Genomic DNA, 22,851 nt, shown 5'->3' on the forward strand with positions numbered 1-22,851 from the left:
TGACTAGTTCCTGTTGGTGCCCTGCACCGCTGTATCACAGTCTCTACTCACAGCCGTACACAGTCCTGGATATCCTCCGGGTTGCAGCCGGGCACCTTATCCACCTGTTTGCAGCCGTTAAACATGCTAGTCCCTTATTTGGGCACAGGATATCCACCTCCGGTTCACATCCGGGCACAGGACATCCACCTCCGAGCCCAGTCACCGTGGACGGCAGCACCACTGTGTATGCTGTGGGTTCCAGGCCTATTGGCTCCGCTCTGTCCTGTGCTCTGCACACCAACTGCTCTACACAGCAACAAGCACCAACTCACTCAGGCCGTGACACACCTGAGACTCACTAAGCACTCCCTCTGAACCCTTTCCTGCAGGGTTTTCTCCTTCGTCTCATTGGGGGACACAGAGACTGTGGGTGTGTGCTTCTGCCGTCTGGAGGCTGACACTAAGTATACAAAAAAAGAGTTAGCTCCTCCTCCGCCGCATACACCCTCGCCCCCAGACCGGGCGTAACTCAGTTTTTTGCTTAGTGTCTGATGGAGGCACACGCAGTCTGGAGCTCCAGACTAGGTTTTTTTTTTTTTTTTTTTCCTTTCTTTGAAGATAAGACAGGGGCGACGGATCCTATAGAGAGGGTCCGATCTCCCCAAATCATCAACGGGCGACCACGTGTGAGTAGTCCTCCTCGTGTTTTCTCTCCCGCACCGAGGGACACATCTGGGACTTTTCCCCAGACAACCATTTTTCTTTTTTATTTTGTAAAGAGGGGCAACGCATCCTGATAAGAGGATTCGATTTCCCCATGAACTACAACGGGCGAGCACGTGTGAGCGATGGGCGATCCCCAACGGACTCCACGTTTTGTTCCTCTCCTGCAACGCGGGATTTCAGGTTGCCCCTTCCACCCCTAGGTAGTGACACCAGGGGTGCAGTTGGAGGCGCAGGTAAGCCAGGGGATCGAAGCATCCACCCCCAGTAGCCTCCCCCTCCCCGCCCAGGGATGGGGTTGAGAGCACCCCAAGAGAGCCCCCCCGGCGGCCAGGCTCACCTTTTTTTGTAGGGTCATCCCCCGGAACGGGACCCCCCAGAATGCGCCGCGGGGCTGTCTGTTCCCCCGCCCGACGGGGTTACTTTTTCTTACGGGGCCCGACTCTCTCCCCGGTGGAACCCGGTGCGAGTAGTGCCACAGGCGGAGTGCGGCCAGAAGTCCCGCCGGCGGCCGCGGTCCCCGCGGTATGGGGAGATCCGCAAGGCCGCGCGAGGCATGCCCGCCCCTTCCGGTGGTAGCCGGAAGCCCCGCCCACTGACTTCCGGCAGCCCGGGGGGCGCGGCGGGCGCGCAGTGACCGGGGAGCGCGCGCCCCCTCCTCCTCCCCCTCCTCGCAGGTCCCCGCCGGAGTACGGCTGAAGCTCCGCCGGCGGCCGCGGTCCCCGCTGTATGGGGCGGGCGCGCACAGTGACCGGAGGCTCCCGCCCCCCTCCCCCTCCTCGCATTTCCTCGCTGGAGTGCGGTCGGAAGCCCCGCCGCCTCTCTCCAGAGTGCACCGCAGTGCCCCCGGCGAGTAACGGCACGTGAAGCAGCTCGTCCACGTCTCAGGGTTTTCGCTGCGTCCAGAGCACCCCGGGAAGAGGTGGGACGTTACCGGTGGGTGAGTGCAACCCCGTTTCGAGTGCCGCACTGGTTGTCAAGGAAGGGGTTACCCTCCTCCTACCCTACCCTGCAATATGTCTGGCAAAGGGAAAGCTCACTCTTTCCTATACGCTGTTTGCGTTTCCTGTGGGGTCAGGCTGCCTAAGGCGCAGCCGGGTAAATTTTGCGAAGCCTGTGAGTCGGAGCGAGCCCAGGAGCCCCCCATTGTTGCAGAGCCCAGGGGTCAGGACCCCCCAGAATGGGCAGTGTCTTTATCGCATTCTATGATGTCCCTTACGAAGGCAATTGAGTCCCTTCGGGGCCCGGGCAGGGTCAAGGATGGTGGTCTGCCAGCGGAAGACAGCTCGTCTACGTCTCAGGACCCTTCGTCCGTTAGGGGCCGCTCCAGCACCAGTCAAGCTCAGGGTAAGAGAGCTCGTTCTCCGTCGGCCGGGCCCTCTGGGGAGTCCAGCAAAATGACTCGAGGCACTTCGTACCTACGGACGACAGAGTGGGCGGACGCCTACTAAGGTTCAGCCACGTTTGGGTCGCAGTGGCACGCGACGCTTGGGTGGCAGAACTGATATCGTCCGGGTACAAGATAGAGTTTGTCGGACTTCCGCCACGGCGTTTCTTCCGTTCCCGGCTCTCCGGAACAGAATCGCAGGCGGAAGGTCTGTTGCAGGCTATAATGACGCTACAGCGCAACGGGGTCATTGTCCCAGTGCCGAAAAGCGAAGAGACGCAAGGTTTTTACTCCAACCTGTTTTCAGTCCCCAAAAAGGACGGGACAGTAAGGCCAGTACTGGATTTAAAGATCCTGAACAAATTTATCAGGGTCAGGCGATTCCGGATGGAATCCCTCCGTTCGGTCATTTCAGCCATGGATCCCGGGGAATTCCTGGCCTCGATCGATGTGCAGGATGCATATCTACACATCCCGATTTTTCCTCCACACCAGAGGTTCCTGCGTTTTGCGATCGGAGGGCGACATTTCCAATTTGTTGCTCTGCCCTTCGGTCTGGCCACTGCCCCCAGAGTCTTTACAAAGATAATGGCGGTGGTTATGGCCATCCTGCATGCTCGGGGCATAACGGTACTACCCTACCTGGACGACCTTTTGGTAAAGGGGCCGTCGTTTCAGGCGTGCCAGGAGAATGTCGGTATCACTCTGGATACCCTGGCCCGCCTAGGTTGGCTGATCAATCGGAACAAGTCGTCCTTGGTTCCGGCTCAGAGAATCGTATTTCTAGGCATGGTTTTTGACACCTCCCAGGGGCTGGTGATCCTCCCTCAGGACAAGGCGCAAAGGATCAAACAGGGGGTACGGAACCTTCTTCAGCCGGGCTCCAGATCCATCCGGTACGGCATGAGTGTGTTGGGCAGAATGGTGGCGGCGATGGAGGCAATCCCGTTTGCCCAGTTCCATCTCCGTCCGCTTCAACATGCGCTCTTGTCAGCATGGGACCGAAGGCTGCTTTCCCTCAATCATCGGTGCAGTTTGTCTCCACCGGTCCGACGGTCACTCCAGTGGTGGACTCGCGACTCGTCTCTGGTTCAGGGGAAACCCTTTCCCCCGGAACAGTGGTTGGTGGTGACGACCGATGCAAGCCTGCAGGGTTGGGGAGCAGTTTTCCAGAGTCACACAGCCCAGGGGCGGTGGTCCTTTCGGGAGGTAATTCTCCCGATCAACATTCTGGAGATACGGGCAATACGATTGGCACTGCAACATTTTCAGTGTTGGCTGACAAACCGGCCGGTGCGCGTTCAGTCGGACAATGCTACAGCGGTGGCGTATGTGAACCATCAGGGGGGCACGCGCAGCCAGGCAGCCATGCGCGAGGTCGGGCTGGTACTGCGTTGGGCCGAGAAAAACCACGTGGTAATTTCAGCGGTGCACATTCCGGGAATCGAAAACTGGGCTGCGGATTTTCTCAGCCGACAGGGGGTCGCGGCAGGGGAGTGGTCCCTGCACCCCGAGGTTTTTCAACAGATCTGCCAACGGTGGGGGACACCAGACGTGGACCTTATGGCATCCAGAGAGAACGCCAAGATTCAAAGGTTCGTCGCTCGATCCCTCGACCCGCAGGCAATCGCAGCAGACGCTCTGGTGCTTCCGTGGAGCCAGTTTCGGCTCCCGTACTTGTTCCCCCCGCTACCTCTGCTTCCAAGAGTCATCAGAAAGATAAGGAGAGAGAAGGTTCCAGCAATTCTGCTGGCCCCAGACTGGCCTCGGCGGGCCTGGTATGCAGATCTGGTTCAACTAGTGGTGGACGTACCCTGGCGTCTCCCAGATCGGCCGGACTTACTGTCCCAGGGGCCGATCTGCCATCCGAACTTAGGGGCCCTGTGTTTGACGGCGTGGCCATTGAATCTTGGCTGTTAACACAGGCAGGATTCAGGCGCGATGTGGTGGCCACGATGGTGAGTGCCCGAAAGCCTTCCTCGGCGAAGGTATATCATCGGACTTGGGAAGTGTTTTTCCGTTGGTGTAGGGATCGCGGAGTGGCTCCTCTGGTTTTTTCGATCCCCAACGTACTGGCTTTTCTGCAGGCAGGGCTGGACGCGGGATTGGCTCCGAGTTCGCTCAGAACGCAAGTCTCGGCCCTGTCGGTGCTTTTCCAACGAAAGGTCGCTTCGGTCTGGCAGGTTAGGACGTTTATGCAAGGGGTCGCACATTTAGTACCCCCCTATAAGGCACCGATGGAATCATGGGACCTGAACTTAGTGCTCAGGGCCCTTCAGGAGCCTCCCTTCGAACCGTTACAAGAAGTCTCCTTACCTTACCTGTCCAGGAAGGTCGTTTTTCTGGTAGCGATAACATCTATTAGGCGGGTTTCGGAACTGGCGGCTTTATCTTGTAAACCGCCGTTCCTGACTTTTTATAAAGATAAAGTAGTTTTAAGGCCAGCTCCCCCCTTCTTGCCGAAGGTTGTCTCTGCATTCCATATCAACGAAGACATTGTCTTACCCTCGTTTTGCCCGGCACCGGTGCATAGGGTAGAAAAGGCATTGCACACCCTGGATCTGGTAAGAGCCCTTAGGAGGTATGTGACAAGGACAGCGCCATTCCGCCAGACAGACTCTCTATTCGTGATTCCAGAAGGGCGGCGGAAGGGACTCGCTGCGTCCAGAGCGACTTTGGCCAGATGGGTTCGTCTGACAGTCCAAGAATCATATCAAATCAGTGGCACGCCGGTTCCGGCAGGGATCAGGGCACACTCGGCTCGAGCAGTGGGTGCCTCATGGGCACTGCGACACCAGGCTTCAGCGGAACAGGTGTGCAAAGCAGCTACCTGGTCCAGTTTGCATACGTTTGTCAAACATTATAACGTACATACCCAGGCATCCTCGGATGCAAGCCTGGGAAGAAAGATTCTCCAGGCAGCAGTTGCGCACCTCTAATCAGGGGCGCAAAATAGCATGGATTGGGTGAGCTAAGATCCCGCCCAGGGACTGCTTTAGAACGTCCCACAGTCTCTGTGTCCCCCAATGAGACGAAGGAGAAACATGGATTTTTGTGAGTACTCACCGTAAAATCCTTTTCTCCGAGACGCTCATTGGGGGACACAGCACCCACCCTATTAGCCAGTTGGCATCTGTTTATTTTGAATTATACAAATCCTTATGTAAGGATCAGGGTGGTCCCTTTTTCAGACGTATAATTTCTTGCCTGAGTTTAAGGCGCGTTCTCCTACTGCTTATGCACTAAACTGAGTTACGCCCGGTCTGGGGGCGAGGGTGTATGCGGCGGAGGAGGAGCTAACTCTTTTTTTGTATACTTAGTGTCAGCCTCCAGACGGCAGAAGCACACACCCACAGTCTCTGTGTCCCCCAATGAGCGTCTCGGAGAAAAGGATTTTACGGTGAGTACTCACAAAAATCCATGTTTTAACATAGCAACCTGTGGCTTTCAGCCACCTGGAAAACCTGGATCTGGAGTGGCACAGACAGCAACACTATCATACTTCAATCTGTTTCAAACCACAACATCTAGAGCAGGTTTTCCATACATCCACCTTGGACACTAACATGTCCAAGACCAACACTTACTTTTATTATCAGTCTGCATTGCAGTCACAGTTACAGTACGCCCATGACTGCCATGCACTTGTATGGCCTTCATATACCCTGCCTGTGACCGCAATGCATTCCCATAGCCTCAATACGCCTCTGTTGCGTATCCTGGGGAGAACATACAGCACCTCCTAGTTGTAACAGGGGTCACTGCCTCACAACAGCATAATGTAGACATAGAGCCCCTGATTCAAATGATATGTCACTTACTGGGCTGCTTGCTGTAGTTTTGATAAACTCCTCCTGATAAAACAATTAGTTTATCACTAGAAGACTAGTAACCGGCTGCCAGCCAGATAGTCCTCCATACTCATGAGCTTGTATAACCCTGCCACTGATTGACAGCTTTCTGCCCATGCACAGTGTTCATAGAAAGCTGTCAATCAGTGGAGTTATCTGCAGTCGATAAAACTGATTTTATAAAAACTTCAGCAGGTATCTCAGTAAGTGATACATTGCTGCACTCACGATTTCTGCACCTATAACATGCTACTCTCAGATGGGGGTAGCTAAAACCTAGTGACAGAATCCCTTTAATTTACACATTTGCTTTTTGGTGCTAGATCTGGCAGTGTTATAAAGGGGCAGTGATTGGCTAATATTTCATGCTAGTTGAATAATAATGAAATAACTGTAGATGGATTTCTATACTGTGCTTTAGAAAATGGATATTTCATCTGTATATATAATTTACAGTGAGTATCAGGATAACTACTCCAGCTCCATCTTCTATGTCTTTCAACAAGGAAAGGATTGTATATGTCTGTTGGGACTGTAGACACCTGGTCTTTTCTCACAGATTTGTGGTTATTCTGTTTAACATTTTTGTAATATCTTTTACATCACATATTTATGTGACACCTTGGTATAAGTGGTAACTGACGGAAAGGAAATATCAATGTTTCATTTTTCTTTTATGGATAACAAGTCAATGAATTGTTAACATTGTCAGCACTGAGGGGCTCTCTACTGGCATGTGGGGAGAACAGCCCTTATCATAATAGTATTTTTTAAGATAGATTTGGCTAAAAAAACAGAGCGCCCGGTATGGTACCGGATAATAAAAACACAAAATAACTCTCTTCCTTGTGACAGCTTATAATACATTTTTCCTTCTACATATATATTCTTATTACTCGTGTAATGGTAAATGCGTACAGATAATATAATTATGTTTAACTATTCAGGTGCCGAAATTACCGTAATTAGTCCTACACATTTTCAAGCTTGGCTCTACCGAGCATGTGTATATTCTCAAAGGGGGAGAAGAGTATGGCTCTATTAGACTCCGCTTATCTTTTTTTGAGAAAGGATGGAATCCAACATGCCCAGTGTCTTCCGACATTAGCCATGGGAGAAGTTGGCATGCTCCACACTTTTGATGATTGGCCAATGGCCAGTGAAATCACCTGGTTTGTCAGAGTTTATCTAATGTGGCATTTGGCATATCCACGGACTATTCACATGTACAGTCATGGCCAAAAGTATTCACCCCTGCAATTCTGTCAGATAATACTCAGTTTCTTCCTGAAAATGATTGCAAACACAAATTCTTTGGTATTATTATCTTCATTTAATCTGTCTTAAATGAAAAAAAAACAAAAATAATTGTCCTAAAGCCAAACTGGATATAATTCCACACCAAACATAAAAAGAGGGTGGACAAAAGTATTGGCACTGTGCGAAAAATCATGTGATGCTTCTCTAATTTGTGTAATTAACAGCACCTGTAACTGACCTGTGGCACCTAACAGGTGTTGGCAATAACTAAATCACACTTGCAGCCAGTTGACATGGATTAAAGTTGACTCAACCTCTGTCCTGTGTCCTTGTGTGTACCACATTGAGCATGGAGAAAAGAAAGAAGACCAAAGAACTGTCTGGGGACTTGAGAAACCAAATTGTGAGGAAGCATGAGCAATCTCAAGGCTACAAGTCCATCTCCAAAGACCTGAATGTTCCTGTGTCTACCGTGCGCAGTGTCATCAAGAAGTTTAAAGCCCACGGCACTGTGGCTAACCTCCCTAGATGTGGCCGGAAAAGAAAAATTGACAAGAGATTTCAACGCAAGATTGTGCAGATGTTGGATAAAGAACCTCCACTAACATCCAAACAAGTTCAAGCTGCCCTGCAGTCCGAGGGTACAACGGTGTCAACCTGTACTATCCGTCGGCATCTGAATGAAAAGGGACTGTATGGTAGGAGACCCAGGAAGACTCCACTTCTTACCCCGAGACATAAAAAAGCCAGGCTGGAGTTTGCCAAAACTTACCCGAAAATGCCTAAAACATTTTGGAAGAATGTTCTTTGGTCAGATGAGACAAAAGTAGAGCTTTTAGGGCAAAAGCATCAACATAGAGTTTACAGGAGAAAAAAGAGGCATTCAAAGAAAAGTACACGGTCCCTACAGTCAAACATGGCGGAGGTTCCCTGATGTTTTGGGGTTGCTGCCTCTGGCACTGGACTGCTTGACCGTGTGCATGGCATTATGAAGTCAGAAGACTACCAACAAATTTTGCAGCATAATTTAGGGCCCAGTGTGAGAAAGCTGGGTCTACCTCAGAGGTCATGGGTCTTCCAGCAGGACAATAACCCAAAACACACTTCAAAAAGCACTAGAAAATGGTTTGAGAGAAAGCACTGGAGACTTCTAAGGTGGCCAGCAATGAGTCCAGACCTGAATCCCATAGAACACCTGTGGAGAGATCTAAAAATGGCAGTTTGGAGAAGGCACCATTCAAATATCAGGGACCTGGAGTAGTTTACCAAAGAAGAATGGTCTAAAATTCCAGCAGAGCATTGTAAGAAACTCATTGATGGTTACCGGAAGCGGTTGGTCGCAGTTATTTTGGCTAAAGGTTGTGCAACCAAGTATTAGGCTGAGGGTGCCAATACTTTTTGTCTGGCCCATTTTTGGAGTTTTGTGTGAAATGATCAATGTTTTGCTTTTTGCTTCATTCTCTTTTGTGTTTTTTCATTTAAGACAAATTAAATGAAGATAATAATACCAAAGAATTTGTGTTTGCAATCATTTTCAGGAAGAAACTGAATATTATCTGACAGAATTGCAGCGGTGTCAATACTTTTGGCCATGACTGTAGCTGGTTGTTGAGGATAACATAAAGCACCTTTTCCCCTCTCTAAAGAGGCTGTTGGAATTTTACCATCTAAATAAACATTTTGTTCTAAGGTTTTGCCATCAATGAATTGTATTGAATGGCCCTTGCTATTGTTATAGAATTGGCACAAAATTATATTTCTAAGTAGTATGCAATGGACCAGGAGGCATCTTATGTGTGGACGAAGAAATTTAATTCAATAGCGTATGACGGAATTCTTTAGGCCGGGGTGACACTTGCAACTGTAATTTGAGAAACTCGCGCGAGTCTCTCGCATCAATACCCGGTACTGCCGCCGGCTCTTGGACCAGAGTGTGCGGCTGCATGTATTTCTATGCAGCTGATCGCTCCGGTCCTGAGTGCCGGAGGCAGTGCCGGGTATTGATGCGAGAAACTCGCGCGAGTTTCTCACATTACAGTTGCAAGTGTCACCCCGGCCTTAAAGTAAAAGTAGTCTAACATTAGAATACCATAATGCAAGTGGAATGGAAATTACAGATGTTCATCTCTTCTAACTCTTCATATGAAATTGTATTGTGTCATGTGTAGTTCTAGTTTCTTTCTAAAGTGACATAGGGGACTAAACGCCACGTTAGACAACAGATTTACAATGAGAATACTACCTCTGCACCTCTACATACCAAGATGATATCACTTCCTGCAGTTCCATACCCATTGCAACCACACGGTTAGCCACTCAGATCAATTTATCAATATATTCATTAGTATAATTAAGTAGTATATTGGCTTTCAAATAGAAGTTGATAAAACTTTCAGAATCATACCATTCATCTATTCCCTATGTGATAAATAATATTTTACATTCCATAGACATCACAATTGTGAGTGTATTTAATTACATTAATTACTGTTCATGGAGTAATAGTGGTATGTGAAACTTGTATAATGGCCAACATCACGTTGGGTAAGGCTTGATAAAATATTGATAATATATTATATCAAAAATACTGATGCTCGTTGGGATTGCTTTTTCTTTAAACATTGATGTATTTATTTCTGTCTTTTTGCATTAGGCTAAAGGTTATTTCATTGTATACTTTCATTGTTTGGTTTGCATGATATTCAACATCATAATAAAAAGTGACTGTTCTAAATGATTGTATCATATTACACATTATATATAAGTCACACACTGAAAGCTTCCTCATTAACTAACAGTGAAAACTGTTTTTTCTTACAACAGATGTTTAGAATTGTAATTACGACTAAGCCTATAACAAGACCGCCTACCGTTCTCCGCCATTAAATTCCTGGCTAATTGTTTGAATGAATAAAGACAATGTTATGGCGCTATAATAACATTCTGCATGATGCACATTCTGTTTAGGAATAGATACAAATTAGTTAGAGCAAGGGAAATAATGGTAATGGATATAAAAAGGCAGTTAACATGAACAAAAAAAGCAGATGAACTGCTCAATATATTTACATATTGTTAGTGTAAGACTATGGTGTTGTAAGACACCGCACCTAGACTTACCAGAGTTACATAAGAGATACTATTCACATAAAATGACTGGTGTCTTAGCTGGGCATACATGTTTAATAGATGTCTGAATGTTTCTTCAACTGACAGCTATACCTTCTGATTACTATATTCAGACACTTGGTTGTTTTAGCTGAGCATGCATGTATTTTCTATGGAAGAGTGGAGTAAGGCACTGACAGGCCCTTCTGGCTGTGACTTATTTTTCCTGAGAAAAAAAGAAAAAAAATCACATCATACGTCATTAAAAAGTAGGAAAGTGTATAGAAAAAACACCAGCTCACCATTTTTGTTCTGAAAAGTGATGAACCACACCACTGCCTAGCATTGGTAAATGCAAGTTTGAGAGACAGGTCCAGCTTCCAAGTCCAATAGTAGATTAAATTGTGATTTTATTGTTAATCTGTTAAAAATATATACACATTGTAAAGCAAAAATGAAGAGGAAGACCTCCTCTGTGTTTCGAGTGCCAAACATTCTCAGTCATGACAACAGGCTTAAGAACATTTGGTGTACGAAACATGTACGTTTCAAGGAGTTCTCCCCCTTTATTTTTTATTTTTGCAATGTGTATATCTTTTTAATGGATATTATCACAATTTTACCTCCTATTGTTTTTTGAAGCTGGACCTTTTTCTCTCAAACTTGCATTAAAGATTGGCCACATCTCCATACACATCAGATCATCAGGTATGTTTCTCGTAGATGTATCCCTGCTTTTCACATCCCCAACACTAATCACTGGTCTTCTGTATACCTTGGCTGCAGACGTTAGTCTGTAGACTCCACTTGACCACTGCATCCAATCAGTGACCTCAGTAGTACATGGCAAGAGACCTCTGAGGTCAGTGATTAGCAGTAATGAGGTATGCGGGCTGTGACATCTTCATCCAAAATAAACAAGACCAGCGGGGAGTATTGAGACACAACATTAGAACCACAGGGAGTAGAGAGGTCAGTATTCATCATATTTCAATATTTTAGAGGTTTTGCTGTCTGTATGCAGCTTTGTAATTATGCTGTATAACCCCTTTAATATAACACATTTAAATTAATTGGAAATAAATGTATGCTATTAAATCCAGCAAGACCCACCAGAGGTACAAAACATGTAAAATCAGGCTTTTTGTCAAATTCATAAATATTCATTGCATTTCTAAAAAAGTATTTGATTTCCAACTTGATGAAAAAAAATCCATATATAAGGTGGAGGTGTAAAATATTTTTTAGTATGATCTTATTTACTTATGCTTTAATATGTTCTGTCTATATTTCCAAATATATATATTTAGTCATATAAAAATAAATATATTTTTACTCTTTTAGGGCCCGAACGCTTTGGTAACATACACTATTATTAGTGGCGCCGATGACAGTTTCCGTATTGATCCCGAATCTGGAGATTTGATTGCTACCAAACGCTTGGACAGAGAACGCCGCTCTAAGTATTCTCTGTTAGTTAGGGCAGATGACGGTCTTCAGTCTTCAGATATGAGAATAAATATCACAATCAGTGATGTCAATGATCACATCCCGAAATTCTCCAGAGCCGTGTACTCATTTGATGTAACAGAAGACACCATGGCAGGTAAGTCATCTCATCCGTTGGCTTTTTGTCTAAGAGAGCATTTACAATATTGTATATATAGGTTAATTGTTGGGTTAGCAGAGCAGAAACTCAAGCAAGACCTTACAAGACTAAATACACATCCATAGAAATCCACCCACCCTGGTCTAAAGTTGAAAGTTTCTTGCCAATTTTTTTTTCCAAAGAGTCAATATTTACCTAGAATTAGAAATGAGCCCTCTCTGATTTAAACCTAGTTACATTTTATTTTATTTGTATTTTTTCCATCACATATTTTAAATAATTTCGTTCTTTTAACATAATCAGGCTCCATTGTAGCTGCAATATTGGCCACAGATGATGACTCTGGTATCAATGGAGAAATCACCTACACTGTTACCGATGATGATGAGGATGGCATGTTCTTCTTGAATCCCGTAACTGGAGTATTTAACCTAACACGTGCCCTGGATTTTGAAGTTCAGCAGTATTACATTCTCACAGTATGTGCACGAGATGGCGGAGGGCAGTCCTCATGTGTGAGAGTCTATTTCAATATTTTGGATATCAATGACAATGCCCCAGTCTTCAGCTTGAGCTCCTATAGCACTTCTGTAATGGAGAATTTACCGATTGGCTCAACAATTCTTACGTTTAATGTGACCGATGCCGATGAAGGTATGCAGTTTTTCTACTACTTTTATTTTCAGACTTTTAACTTACTAATTTAATTTTATCTAATGCATCATATCAGAATATAATGCTTCTTGGGGTCTACTTCTGCCAAGCATTCTTGTCTATGTGGCATTTTTCTAATCCAGAATGTCAGCATTTATCTTAGCTCTAATTAGAATCACTACTCTCTGATGACAGTGGCTGTGATTCCTCCATATTTATGACTGGGTATGCATTCTGTTTTGCAGAGATTTTAATTTTTATTAATGCATTTACATTTTATGATCTGAAGCGGAAATGATAATTTAGGGTTGTACAGTTCATTAGTTCCTTACTTTAATACTTTGAGTGCAAATATTAATTTTGCTGTGCTTGCACCTGGAATTTGTCCTTTGACATACATTGCCTTATAATTACGACAATTGATTGAATAATCATACAATTTGTTCTATTTGTGACCATGGCATGCTGTACAAAGTGTTTAATGAAGATGTACAAATTTCAGTTCACAATGTTGAAGGATAATTGATTATCTAATGGAAACTTGTGTAAACACCTCCAAAATTTAGGTTTTTATTAAGTCAGCGAACCCATCTGTAAGTCTATTATCATGCTTCTCTATTAGCTTCCATACATATGAGTATAATGGCTTCTATTTAGAATGGAGCAATGATAGCTCCTAACAAATCTTCAAGGATGACATTCAAGTGTCAAAAAGAGTACTGCAAGCTACACAATGCTTACAATCCAAAACCTGACAGAATAGTGACAAAAGGCAGTGTGATCACGGCCTCATAGTTCAGATGTAACCAAGCCAAAATGTGCTGTCTGGGCTCGCTGTGAAACATTCACCTGATGAAGACGGACCCTCCTGTCGAAACGCGTTGTGGTTTAACCCCATCTCTCCGCTGTGTCTCTTTCCTGCGCTCCTAAGACCGTTTTTCATTTTCTCATTGCTGCCATCCTCCATCGGAGGTTCTCGGCTGGAACTGCGGTGGAGACCCGACATCCTGTCCACCCCTGGGCTGCTTCCTAAGCGCTCCTTTATGACGGCTCATTACTGACTCTGTGATTGCATGGCATTTTATTTGAGTATCTTAGTTTGTATAGGGTAAAAAAAATCCAAGCATATTATTGTCTGTGATTAAAAAATATGCATTGTGGTTCTTCTGGATATAGTACCGTAACTTGTCTTGATACACACCTAATTAATGTATTATATTTCATCCAGCTGAATCCACTGATATTTTCAGATCCTGAAAACCATCCATGTATGGAGTCCCCTGACTTCCCCTACCACACAATGTTGGGGAGAGCAGAACTGGGCTTTTTGAGTTATTTCCCAAATCTTTTGTTTCCCTGGGAAATAATCTACCTCCAGGGAAGTACGGCAATGGCTTATACTACTGTCCCCTTTAAAGGTTAGCTGTCATATAACAAATGCTTTTAAAATGCAGATATGGGTTTAATCTGCAGGCTAATGATATTCTGAAGCCGTTCTGCATCCCCACTGAAAGCTCAGTTGCTGGAAAGAAATGTACTTTATTCCTCCCAATCACCCTCTGGATTTCAATCATAAAGGTGCGTCTTCAGTCACCATTAAGTACATAGTGAGCAGTGACTGTAACCACTCCACAGGACTGACTGACAGCCTGCTCAGCAGAGCACCAGTACAGAGCCGGCTGTCAGTCAGTGCTGGTCACTATGCACTGAGCGGTGACTGAAGCCGTGCCAGCCCTACAGCTGAAAACTGGAAGCCACCAGGAGGAATAAAGTACATGTCTTCCCAGTAGCCAAACTTTTAGTGTAGAAGCCATATGGCATCAGAATGATATTAACCAGCATGTTAACCCCATATTTGCAGATTAATAGTGTTAAAACCTATAACCGGCCTAAAACTATAGAGGGTATTTCGAACAATTATGCAGATACCGAAAACCAAATGGAAGCAAAAAAAAAAAAACAAAATCATAATTTTAATATTTATTAAAATGTATCAAAAACAACCAGATAAAACAGGGTAAAAAAGGGAGTGTGGAGGAACAAATCCCACACACCCAAGTACCAACTACAAAATGAACATATAAATGCAAAATTCCAAAGACACTAATGTGCATAGATCACAATTAACATAATGCAACTGTACAAAATAATGGCAGAAACTGGCAACAATATTCAGGAATAAATCCTATAAGAACAGCTGGAGATCAAATATTCCAGGATTATACCACAGTGCAGTAGGCAGAAGACATAAAATGAACGGTGCAAGTGCTCTTCCGAAGAGGAACATTAAATAAATACCAATGATAGAAAGAGAGTTGGAATAAACTGGGGGGTGGGGAGAGGGAAACAGACTGTTAGGGACGGCGGAACGCACTAAATATAAATAATAGGAAGTGCGTTCGCCGCTCGGGGTCCACCGTGCAGTAGGTGTATCAACCGCTGCTGAATAATGGCAGACTCGCTATATGGTGGTATACTGCGCTCGGGTTAAACGTCACCCGAGGTGCGCAGAGCGGACTCTGTTAAACTGACAGAGGTGCTTTAGTACAAATAAAGCATAAACGCCGAGCCTGTTAGCTTCACAGGTCTCAGCTGGCGTGCACACACGGTATATGGTCACAGGACACGGCCCAAGACAGAGGACGGTGTCCGTCTTGACCTACCATGCGTGCGGCATCGCTACCGCGGACACCAGTAAGTGCTGCTAACTGCAGCACGGCGGTAACTACTGCCGCTGTACGACAGTGCCGAGAGGCATCACACTATCGGACGCTAGTGTAGCGGTGCGGTATGCACTGTGGCGTATGGCTTGCCACTGACTGGCGCTGACTATAACTCTAATTCCCTATCCACATGCGTAATATCAGAGGGAAGGGGTTTTATAATGAGTCAGTCACCAGAATCATACATCCGTCACCATTCACACATAGCAAGTATAGTCTATACTAGCGCATGGCCGAGCGGTCATGTGGGTCTTTTATAGCCATGCTTCCGGGACCTTCCAGACCTCTGAGATGGGCCAATCAGATCAGGACAAGGACCTGAGCACATGACCCCCGATCTCCACTGGGAGATCGTCTCGTGGGCATTCCCAGTAGCGCGGCGAGAGAACTTAGCCTCTGAAGTGGTTTCCTGCAAAGCAGGTTGCGCTACCATTGCTGGTCCAGAGGTGCCAGCAACATCCAGACTCAGAGAGCTGGTCTGAGCAGGGCGCCTGGATCGCCGAGATTGCTGTGCAAGTCCCTGAGCGGTCGGAAATGAATGGGAGACCGCTGGATGTATGGCTCTGGATTCCTGCTGTGCAGCTGCAGGAATCCGACGCCTAACACAGACATTCTTTGACATGACAGGATTTCTTTAAAAACACATGTACAGTAGGCAGAGCTGAGCATGTGTATTGGGGAGAGATGAACATTTCAGTCGAACAAGTGTCCACCTGACTCTAAGCAGTATGATGAAAATGGGTAAAGATTAGAAAAACGTAAGGTGCTTCATACTATAAGGGGAGTAGATTCAAAGCTGGTTAGATTAATTCATGTAAGGAAATTTACTTTAAGTGGTATTGCTTGCATAGGTACTACTCAATGAGAAGGTTGCAGAACGATTGCAACCAGGGATGTATTTGCGAACTCAGAGGACCAGCCAGTACTTTCAAGAAGATTGAAGCACCACTTCCCAGGTGCAGCCCCTACGGTTAAAACTTTATATAGAAAACATTTTATTTGAAAAGTATAAGCAACTAAAAACAAAAGCAAAATAAAGAAGGTTATAAAACCTCCATAAAACCGTCAGGTGTTGGAGAAACCAAGTCTCCCTTGTCAAATTGAACGAAGTGTATGATGTGCTTCTGCCCCGCTTGGTAAGGTTGACCATTCCATACGTTGTCGCAGGTTATATACATTCAATAGACACATCCTATTCCCTATCATTAGTGCCAGTGCTGTACATTTCTAGCTAGGGATACAAGAAGTTACAGAATGGCTCAGTGAACGTCCCTTGTTCCCTAGTTACTTGTGTCAGCTGAGAATGGTGAAACTGCTCTTGACATCTGGGCAAATTTCATCTTTATGCCAGCTGTTAGGAGGGTGAGGGAATTCATTCATTCATTGTAGATAGCAATATGAGTTAAATAAAATGAAGATTGTTTACTTAGATAATTTCCAGTATTTATTTTCGGCATTACGCTAAGTACCTCAGTTACCATGACAACCGACTGAGAATAAACACTAGAATTAAGATTATGCTGTAATAGTACATCAAACCGCTTATCTTTCTGTCAAATGCTATCAGCTGTAAAAATGCAATTAAAGCTTTTATATACTAATTGTTTTAATTGGACTGTACATTTTGTTTCCATGCCAAATGCATATGCTCATCCTTATAAAAAAAATGCATTATCGTTAGAATTTTTAAACATCACATAAAAACATTTGAAGCCTCTGAAAATGGTGCCATCAGTGACAGATGTCCGCTTACAGTAGTATGTAGTACATTTCAATCTAAGAGTACTAACAACTGTAAACCCATATTACTGAGATTGAGATTGACCCTTTCATGAATTGCCTTCCAGGAACAGACAGGCTTCCTAAACATGTATGGTATATATAAAAAAAAAAATAACATAGGAAAAAGTTGCATCTTAAAGTCTTCATAAACTTTACGTTAAAGGTGGGCCCGCCTGCTGATCTCACAGAGACCCCATGTGTATTTGTGCCTCTCCTAGCAGGTGATTTTAGAGGGTTATACACCTGATACTTTTGTTCCTGCGGGAGATAATTAGAGGTATTTGGCCATGACTAAAACCCCCGTCTCACATAGCGAGATGGCTAGCGAGATCGCTGTTGCATCACCGATTTTGTGACGCAATAGCGCTGTCGATCTCGCTACCTGTGACACATAGCGGCAATCGGGCCCTTGCTGCGATGTCGCTGATTGTGCTCTAATGTCCTGGGCCATTTTTTGATCGCTGGTGTCCCGCTGGTCAGCATGCAGTATGGAAGGAAGAAGCAGAGAAAACTGTTGGCTGACAGATATCTAAGGTGTATGGACACCTTTCAACATTAAGGGATTTATTAATATTTATTTACCTTATTTTTCGCTTTGTAAGACGCACTTTTCTTCCCCCAAATTTCGGGGGAAAATAGGGGTGCGTCTTACAATGCAAATGTACCTTTTATTGTGCCACCGTGCTGGGTCCCCCGGATGTTGCCGCCGCCACGCTGGGTCCCCCGGTGCCTACCGCCAGGCTCTGTCCTGTGCTGCGTGTGGGGCTCTGCCATTCCATCCATGCCTGTGCGGTGGATTGCTTCCTGGAAAATGGCCGCCGCGCAAGCGCAGATGGAGATCTCGGCATTGAAATCTCAGGAAATCTCATCTCCCGAGATTACATTGCCGAGATCTCCATCTGCGCTTGCGCGGCATCCGTCTTCCAGGAAGCAATCCACCACACAGGCATGGATGGAAAGGCAGAGCCCCCCATGCAACACGGGACAGAGCCCGGCGGCGGCAGGCACTGGGGGACACAGCGCGGCGGCGGCAGCACCCGAGGGACCCAGCGCGGCGGCAGCACCCGGGGGACCCAGCACGGTGGCGGCAGCACCAGGTACAGAGTGGGCGACAGCACCCCGGGGACAGAGTGGGCGACAGCACCCCTGGGACAGAGTGGGCGACAGCACCAGGGGACAGAGCGATAAGCAATAAGACGCCTGGATTATAAGAAGCACCACCATTTTATTAAAAAAAACATTTTTTCCTATTTTTCTCCTCAAAATTTGGAGTGCGTCTTATAATCCAGAGCGTCATATAAAGCGAAAAATACGGTATTTATTTTACTGACATATAGACTTGCAGCGCTGGAGTCCTGGGTTCAAATCCCACTAAGAACAACATCTGCAAGGAGTTTGTATGCTCTCCCCGTGTTTGCATAGGGTTCCTCCGGATACTCTGGTTTCCTCCCACATTCCAAAGACTTAATGATAGGGAATTTAGATTGTGAGCCCCATCGTACAGCGATGATAATGTGTGCATATTGTAAAGCGCTGCGGAATATTTTAGTGCTATATAACAATAAAGATTATTATTATTGGCTGCAGCGGTCACAAGGATGTTGTAGATGTATATGATGTTGTCAGTTTAGGAAGCTAAACAATGACCACCAGGAATCACTGATGTGCTCTTTACAATTCTGGACAACTCTTTAAATTAAAACTAATAACCTCAAACCTCATGAGGTTCTTCTACTCAATTGGACTTAGTTCATCATTGGATCTTAGATGCCCAAGGTCGTGGCAGTACATCTGTAATACATAATATTCCATTATTACATCCTTCTGAGAACAATTCTAAATAGCACAGTCTCTTTAAATTTCAAACTTCATTATTTTAAGATACATGACCTCCTGAATTGTACAAATAGCAGTATCACAATCAGGTTGTGTACTTACCCTTATCAATTTATTTTCCTACGTACCCCCAGTATTACTACTCATATAATATTGTTTTTTTATCTTAGTAGCTTCCTGAACATTGTGCTTGTAAACTTTAGTTCTACACCCTTTCCAGCTACGGCCATTCATGATTAATGCTTGCAGGAATCTGCACAAAGGAACTGTCTGCTGTTCAGGAAGTTTCCATGTACACCAATCATGAATATTTACAACAATGACACTGTTCCAAATCCATTCAAAGGAAAATCCTCACTGTGACTAGAGTGTCTACTGAGGTTTTACAAATCAGAGGTTACATTCCTCTGTTTTTCTATTTTTCATTTTCTAGGAATACGAGTTGTTCTTCAAGCTGAGTTTTATAATCCATATTTTTATGCATAAGAAAATAAATGTAAAAATCAGAGAGTGATTTGCACAAAAAATGGTTAGACATGTAGGCACCTTTCTTGTTTTTCAACTCACTCTATATTTAACTCTTGTAATTGCTCAAAGGCCTTAATTTTGATGTAGCGCTTTCCTATGTTGGGAAGTGATGCTAGCAAATGCTGATGATCAGTGCGGTCAAATAAAATAAGTTGAGTTTAAGATGCAACCGGTTAGGATGCAGTGTAGGCACAGTAAGTTGCTACCAATGGTGCAATTGAAGTGAGGGTCACAGTTTATGCATTTAAAGGGAATATGTCAGATGATTTTTTCATAGCATACAAATAGTATCTGTCCCAGGGGCTCCACCACTGTCACTAACACTACAGGCGCCCTTGCGCGCCCTGTTCCCTGGATTACTTCTGATGGTTAAGAGGGGAGTTGTAGTGTACCATAATAAACCAACCAGACTAACCAGGTAATACAAACGGGTTGTCATGGTCATGCGTGGCTGGACACAGCGCCTCCAGCAGGGCGGATTTAGATGACACGCGTGACCCTGGATACAGGATACACCGCCTCCAGTTGGGCGAATTTAAATAATAAAACGTGCAGCTGGATACGCCGCCTCCAACAGGTGAATTTCGGAAATACACGTATGTCTGGAAACCCCGCCTCCAGTAAGGCGAATTTAAACAATAAAAGGGAAAACTTGGGTAACAATAACAATGGTGGCCCTGCGATAGGGAACGGGGACGTGGAGACCTCCTGCACTCCCCTGAGTCAGTGTCTCTACACTCCTAATGTTCCCTAGGCCGGTTCCGCACCGGGCGCCGATCAGGAACCTAAAAACCCTGACTCGCCTTGCATCTAAACCCTCACTAGTGAACTGGACGGTGCGGAAACTAATCCCACCACTGCACTAAAACACACATAAGGAAAAGAGACAAAACAGGGAAACACCTCTTAGCTTTGCTCTGTTGCTTACGCTCCCAGCAACAGAGCCAACCACCTGCGTGCATCTTTTCCTCTGACCGGATCCAACACCATAGTGCAGCCTTGGAGTTGTGTGCAGCTGTCCAGAAACAGTCCAGCATATGAGTCCAGCTTTCCAGCAACCGAGTCCAGCATCATGAGTGCAGCTATACACCATAGCTGCCACTCCACCAAGCCATGCAAGATCTCCTTGCTGACACCATAGCTGCAACCCCACCAAGCCATGCCAGCCCTCCTCGTAGACACCATAGCTGCCACTCCAGGACTCTCACTGAGCTGCCCTGGACTCTCCTTCAGCTCCATCCTTCACCCAGGCTTGCTTGTAACTGAGGACTATCACCAACAGTGATTACAACACCTGACACTCTTTTATAGAGCAATCACACCTGTTTTATAATTATGTGCACAAAACTAAAGAAACAGAGAGCAATGACGCTCACCACCACCGGGGGCAAAAACCACGCTTAAGCACACAGCTTAAAGAAAAAAATGTTACATGTGCTTTTAACTGTCATCATCCAACCTGGATCATGACAGGGGTAAAGTAAAATAACAATCTTACAAATATACTCACACAAACATCAAAGATAATCAACAGGGAGTGGAGAATAGGGTAAAACCAAAGTTGGAGAAGGAGGGGAATTGGCACACACCCAAAACCTAGCAACAGTCTCAATAAATCCTCCAAATGCCTTATCAAACACCAACCCTCAAACCACCACCTCCTAACCATGCAGCATGAAGCTTGCTCTGGCAATGAGTGCTTGCTAGGGCCCAGATTATATAGGAGATGAGAGCGGCTAACAGTGAACATCTGAGAGCCTTAATGCAGGAAAGCTTCCAGTAGCTCTCAACTGACCAGATTAACCCCTGCACTGCTAAAAGACACCTGCACCCTCTAATATGAAGGTGAAGTGCTTCTAAATAGTGCAGAAGAAAGGAAATGCTTCGGTCTTCTAGCTGTGGCTCTTGTCTGTCGCGGTAATCCTGTGACAGTGCTCTGAAATAGAACTTGGGTAGCCCTTTCAGAATATGTAATGTTTATTGCTCTAACTTCTCCCATTTTCTTGCTGTAATCTCCGGACAATTTAGAGTTACATGCCGGCTAGTCAAGCTTATGTAAATCATAACTGAACATTCACCCCCTACCAACTCCCGTAATTCTCCCAACCCTCGACATCAGCATTAGTTATAGTAAATGAAAGTATATGAATAAATGAAGATTTTTACTATCACTAATGCCGGAACAGAGCGTGGGCGGGATTATAGTTGGGAGTAGTGGTGCATAGCTATTTTTGATTTACATATGCTTGACTAGTCGCCGCTCGACTCTGAATTGTCCAGAGTTTAAAGCAAGAAAGTGGGAGAAGGTACAGCAATAAATGTTAAATTACATGTTCTGAAAGGGTTGTCAAAGCCCTATTTCAGGATACTATTAGTATCCTGTTTTAAAAAATCACCTGATAGATTCCCTTTAAAGAAAATTCAAAATAAATATTCTAACTTGATTTATTTAACTGTTTTTTCCTGTTTCCTGAAAGCACTGGAGATAGGCGCAGAAAACTTTGACAACAGAAAATTAAATGATTGTCTGTGTCACAGCTAAAATGCAAAGCTACAGACTGAAAGAGCCAGAAGACCCTATAAAACATTCCCCTTGAGAACCAAAAGAGTTTATGCTTCACCTGAGATACAGTATTATATCAATGTTAGAATAACTAAGTGTTGTAAATTAATTCTTAAATACATTCAACTGGCACAATTTTGTATATGGAGGTAATTGCTCTAGAATTAAATGGCCACTGTTTTGTTACTGTGACAGAAACCTGTCCTACAATGATAACAGGACAGGTGTATGGGAGCATGTGCAGTAGGAACCTCTGCTGTTGTGACTTTTGTGAGAAAACCAATGCCATGATCTGTCCAGCCATTTCCAGGTCCCAGCAGCAACTTCACGCTAGTAATCTGCAGTTTTACATCAGAAAGAAATGGTGAACAGCAGTGTGAGCAGCCACGTCTTACCCAGCATGCTAGTGATCTGCAGTATTACATCAGAAAGACAGGGTGGACAGCAGTGTGTACAGCATTTTCTTATCTCAGCACCCCTGGTACCTACAGCATTAGATTAGAAAGACAGGATGTACAACAGCGAGAGCAGCCACTTCTTTACGCAACACGCTTGTAATCTGCAGTATTATGTCAGAAAGACAGGGTGGACAGCAGTTTGAGCAGCCTTTTCAGCACCCCTCTTATTTTTAGTATTACATCAGAGAAACAGGGTGGACAATAGTGTGAGCAGCAGCATCTTACCTTAGGACCAGTAGCGTAGCTACCAGGGGGGCAGAGGGGGCGGTGGCCCCGGGCCTCGAGCTCTGAGGGGGCCCACTGGAGCTACGCTATGTAACTATATCGGCATGTAGATCGCGCCGATACAATTAAATTCAGCATCAAGGAGTGAGTCATGTGACTGCT

The 22,851-nt window shown here is 45.2% G+C and overlaps 1 protein-coding gene across 1 annotated transcript in view; it reads left to right on the forward strand.

The window, feature by feature from the left end:
- The window catches only part of FAT4 (FAT atypical cadherin 4), a 337,078-nt gene that overhangs the window by 223,714 nt on the left and 90,513 nt on the right, over positions 1-22,851 (forward strand). The window contains exons 3-4 of the mRNA XM_073572044.1: positions 11,656-11,917; positions 12,224-12,574. Coding sequence (XP_073428145.1) covers positions 11,656-11,917; positions 12,224-12,574 — 613 coding nt within the window. The remainder of the gene's footprint in view (positions 1-11,655; positions 11,918-12,223; positions 12,575-22,851) is intronic.

Source organism: Dendrobates tinctorius, unplaced genomic scaffold (genome assembly GCF_039654945.1).
Source record: "Dendrobates tinctorius isolate UK_male_01 unplaced genomic scaffold, ASM3965494v1 ptg000030l, whole genome shotgun sequence".
Taxonomy (NCBI): domain Eukaryota; kingdom Metazoa; phylum Chordata; class Amphibia; order Anura; family Dendrobatidae; genus Dendrobates; species Dendrobates tinctorius.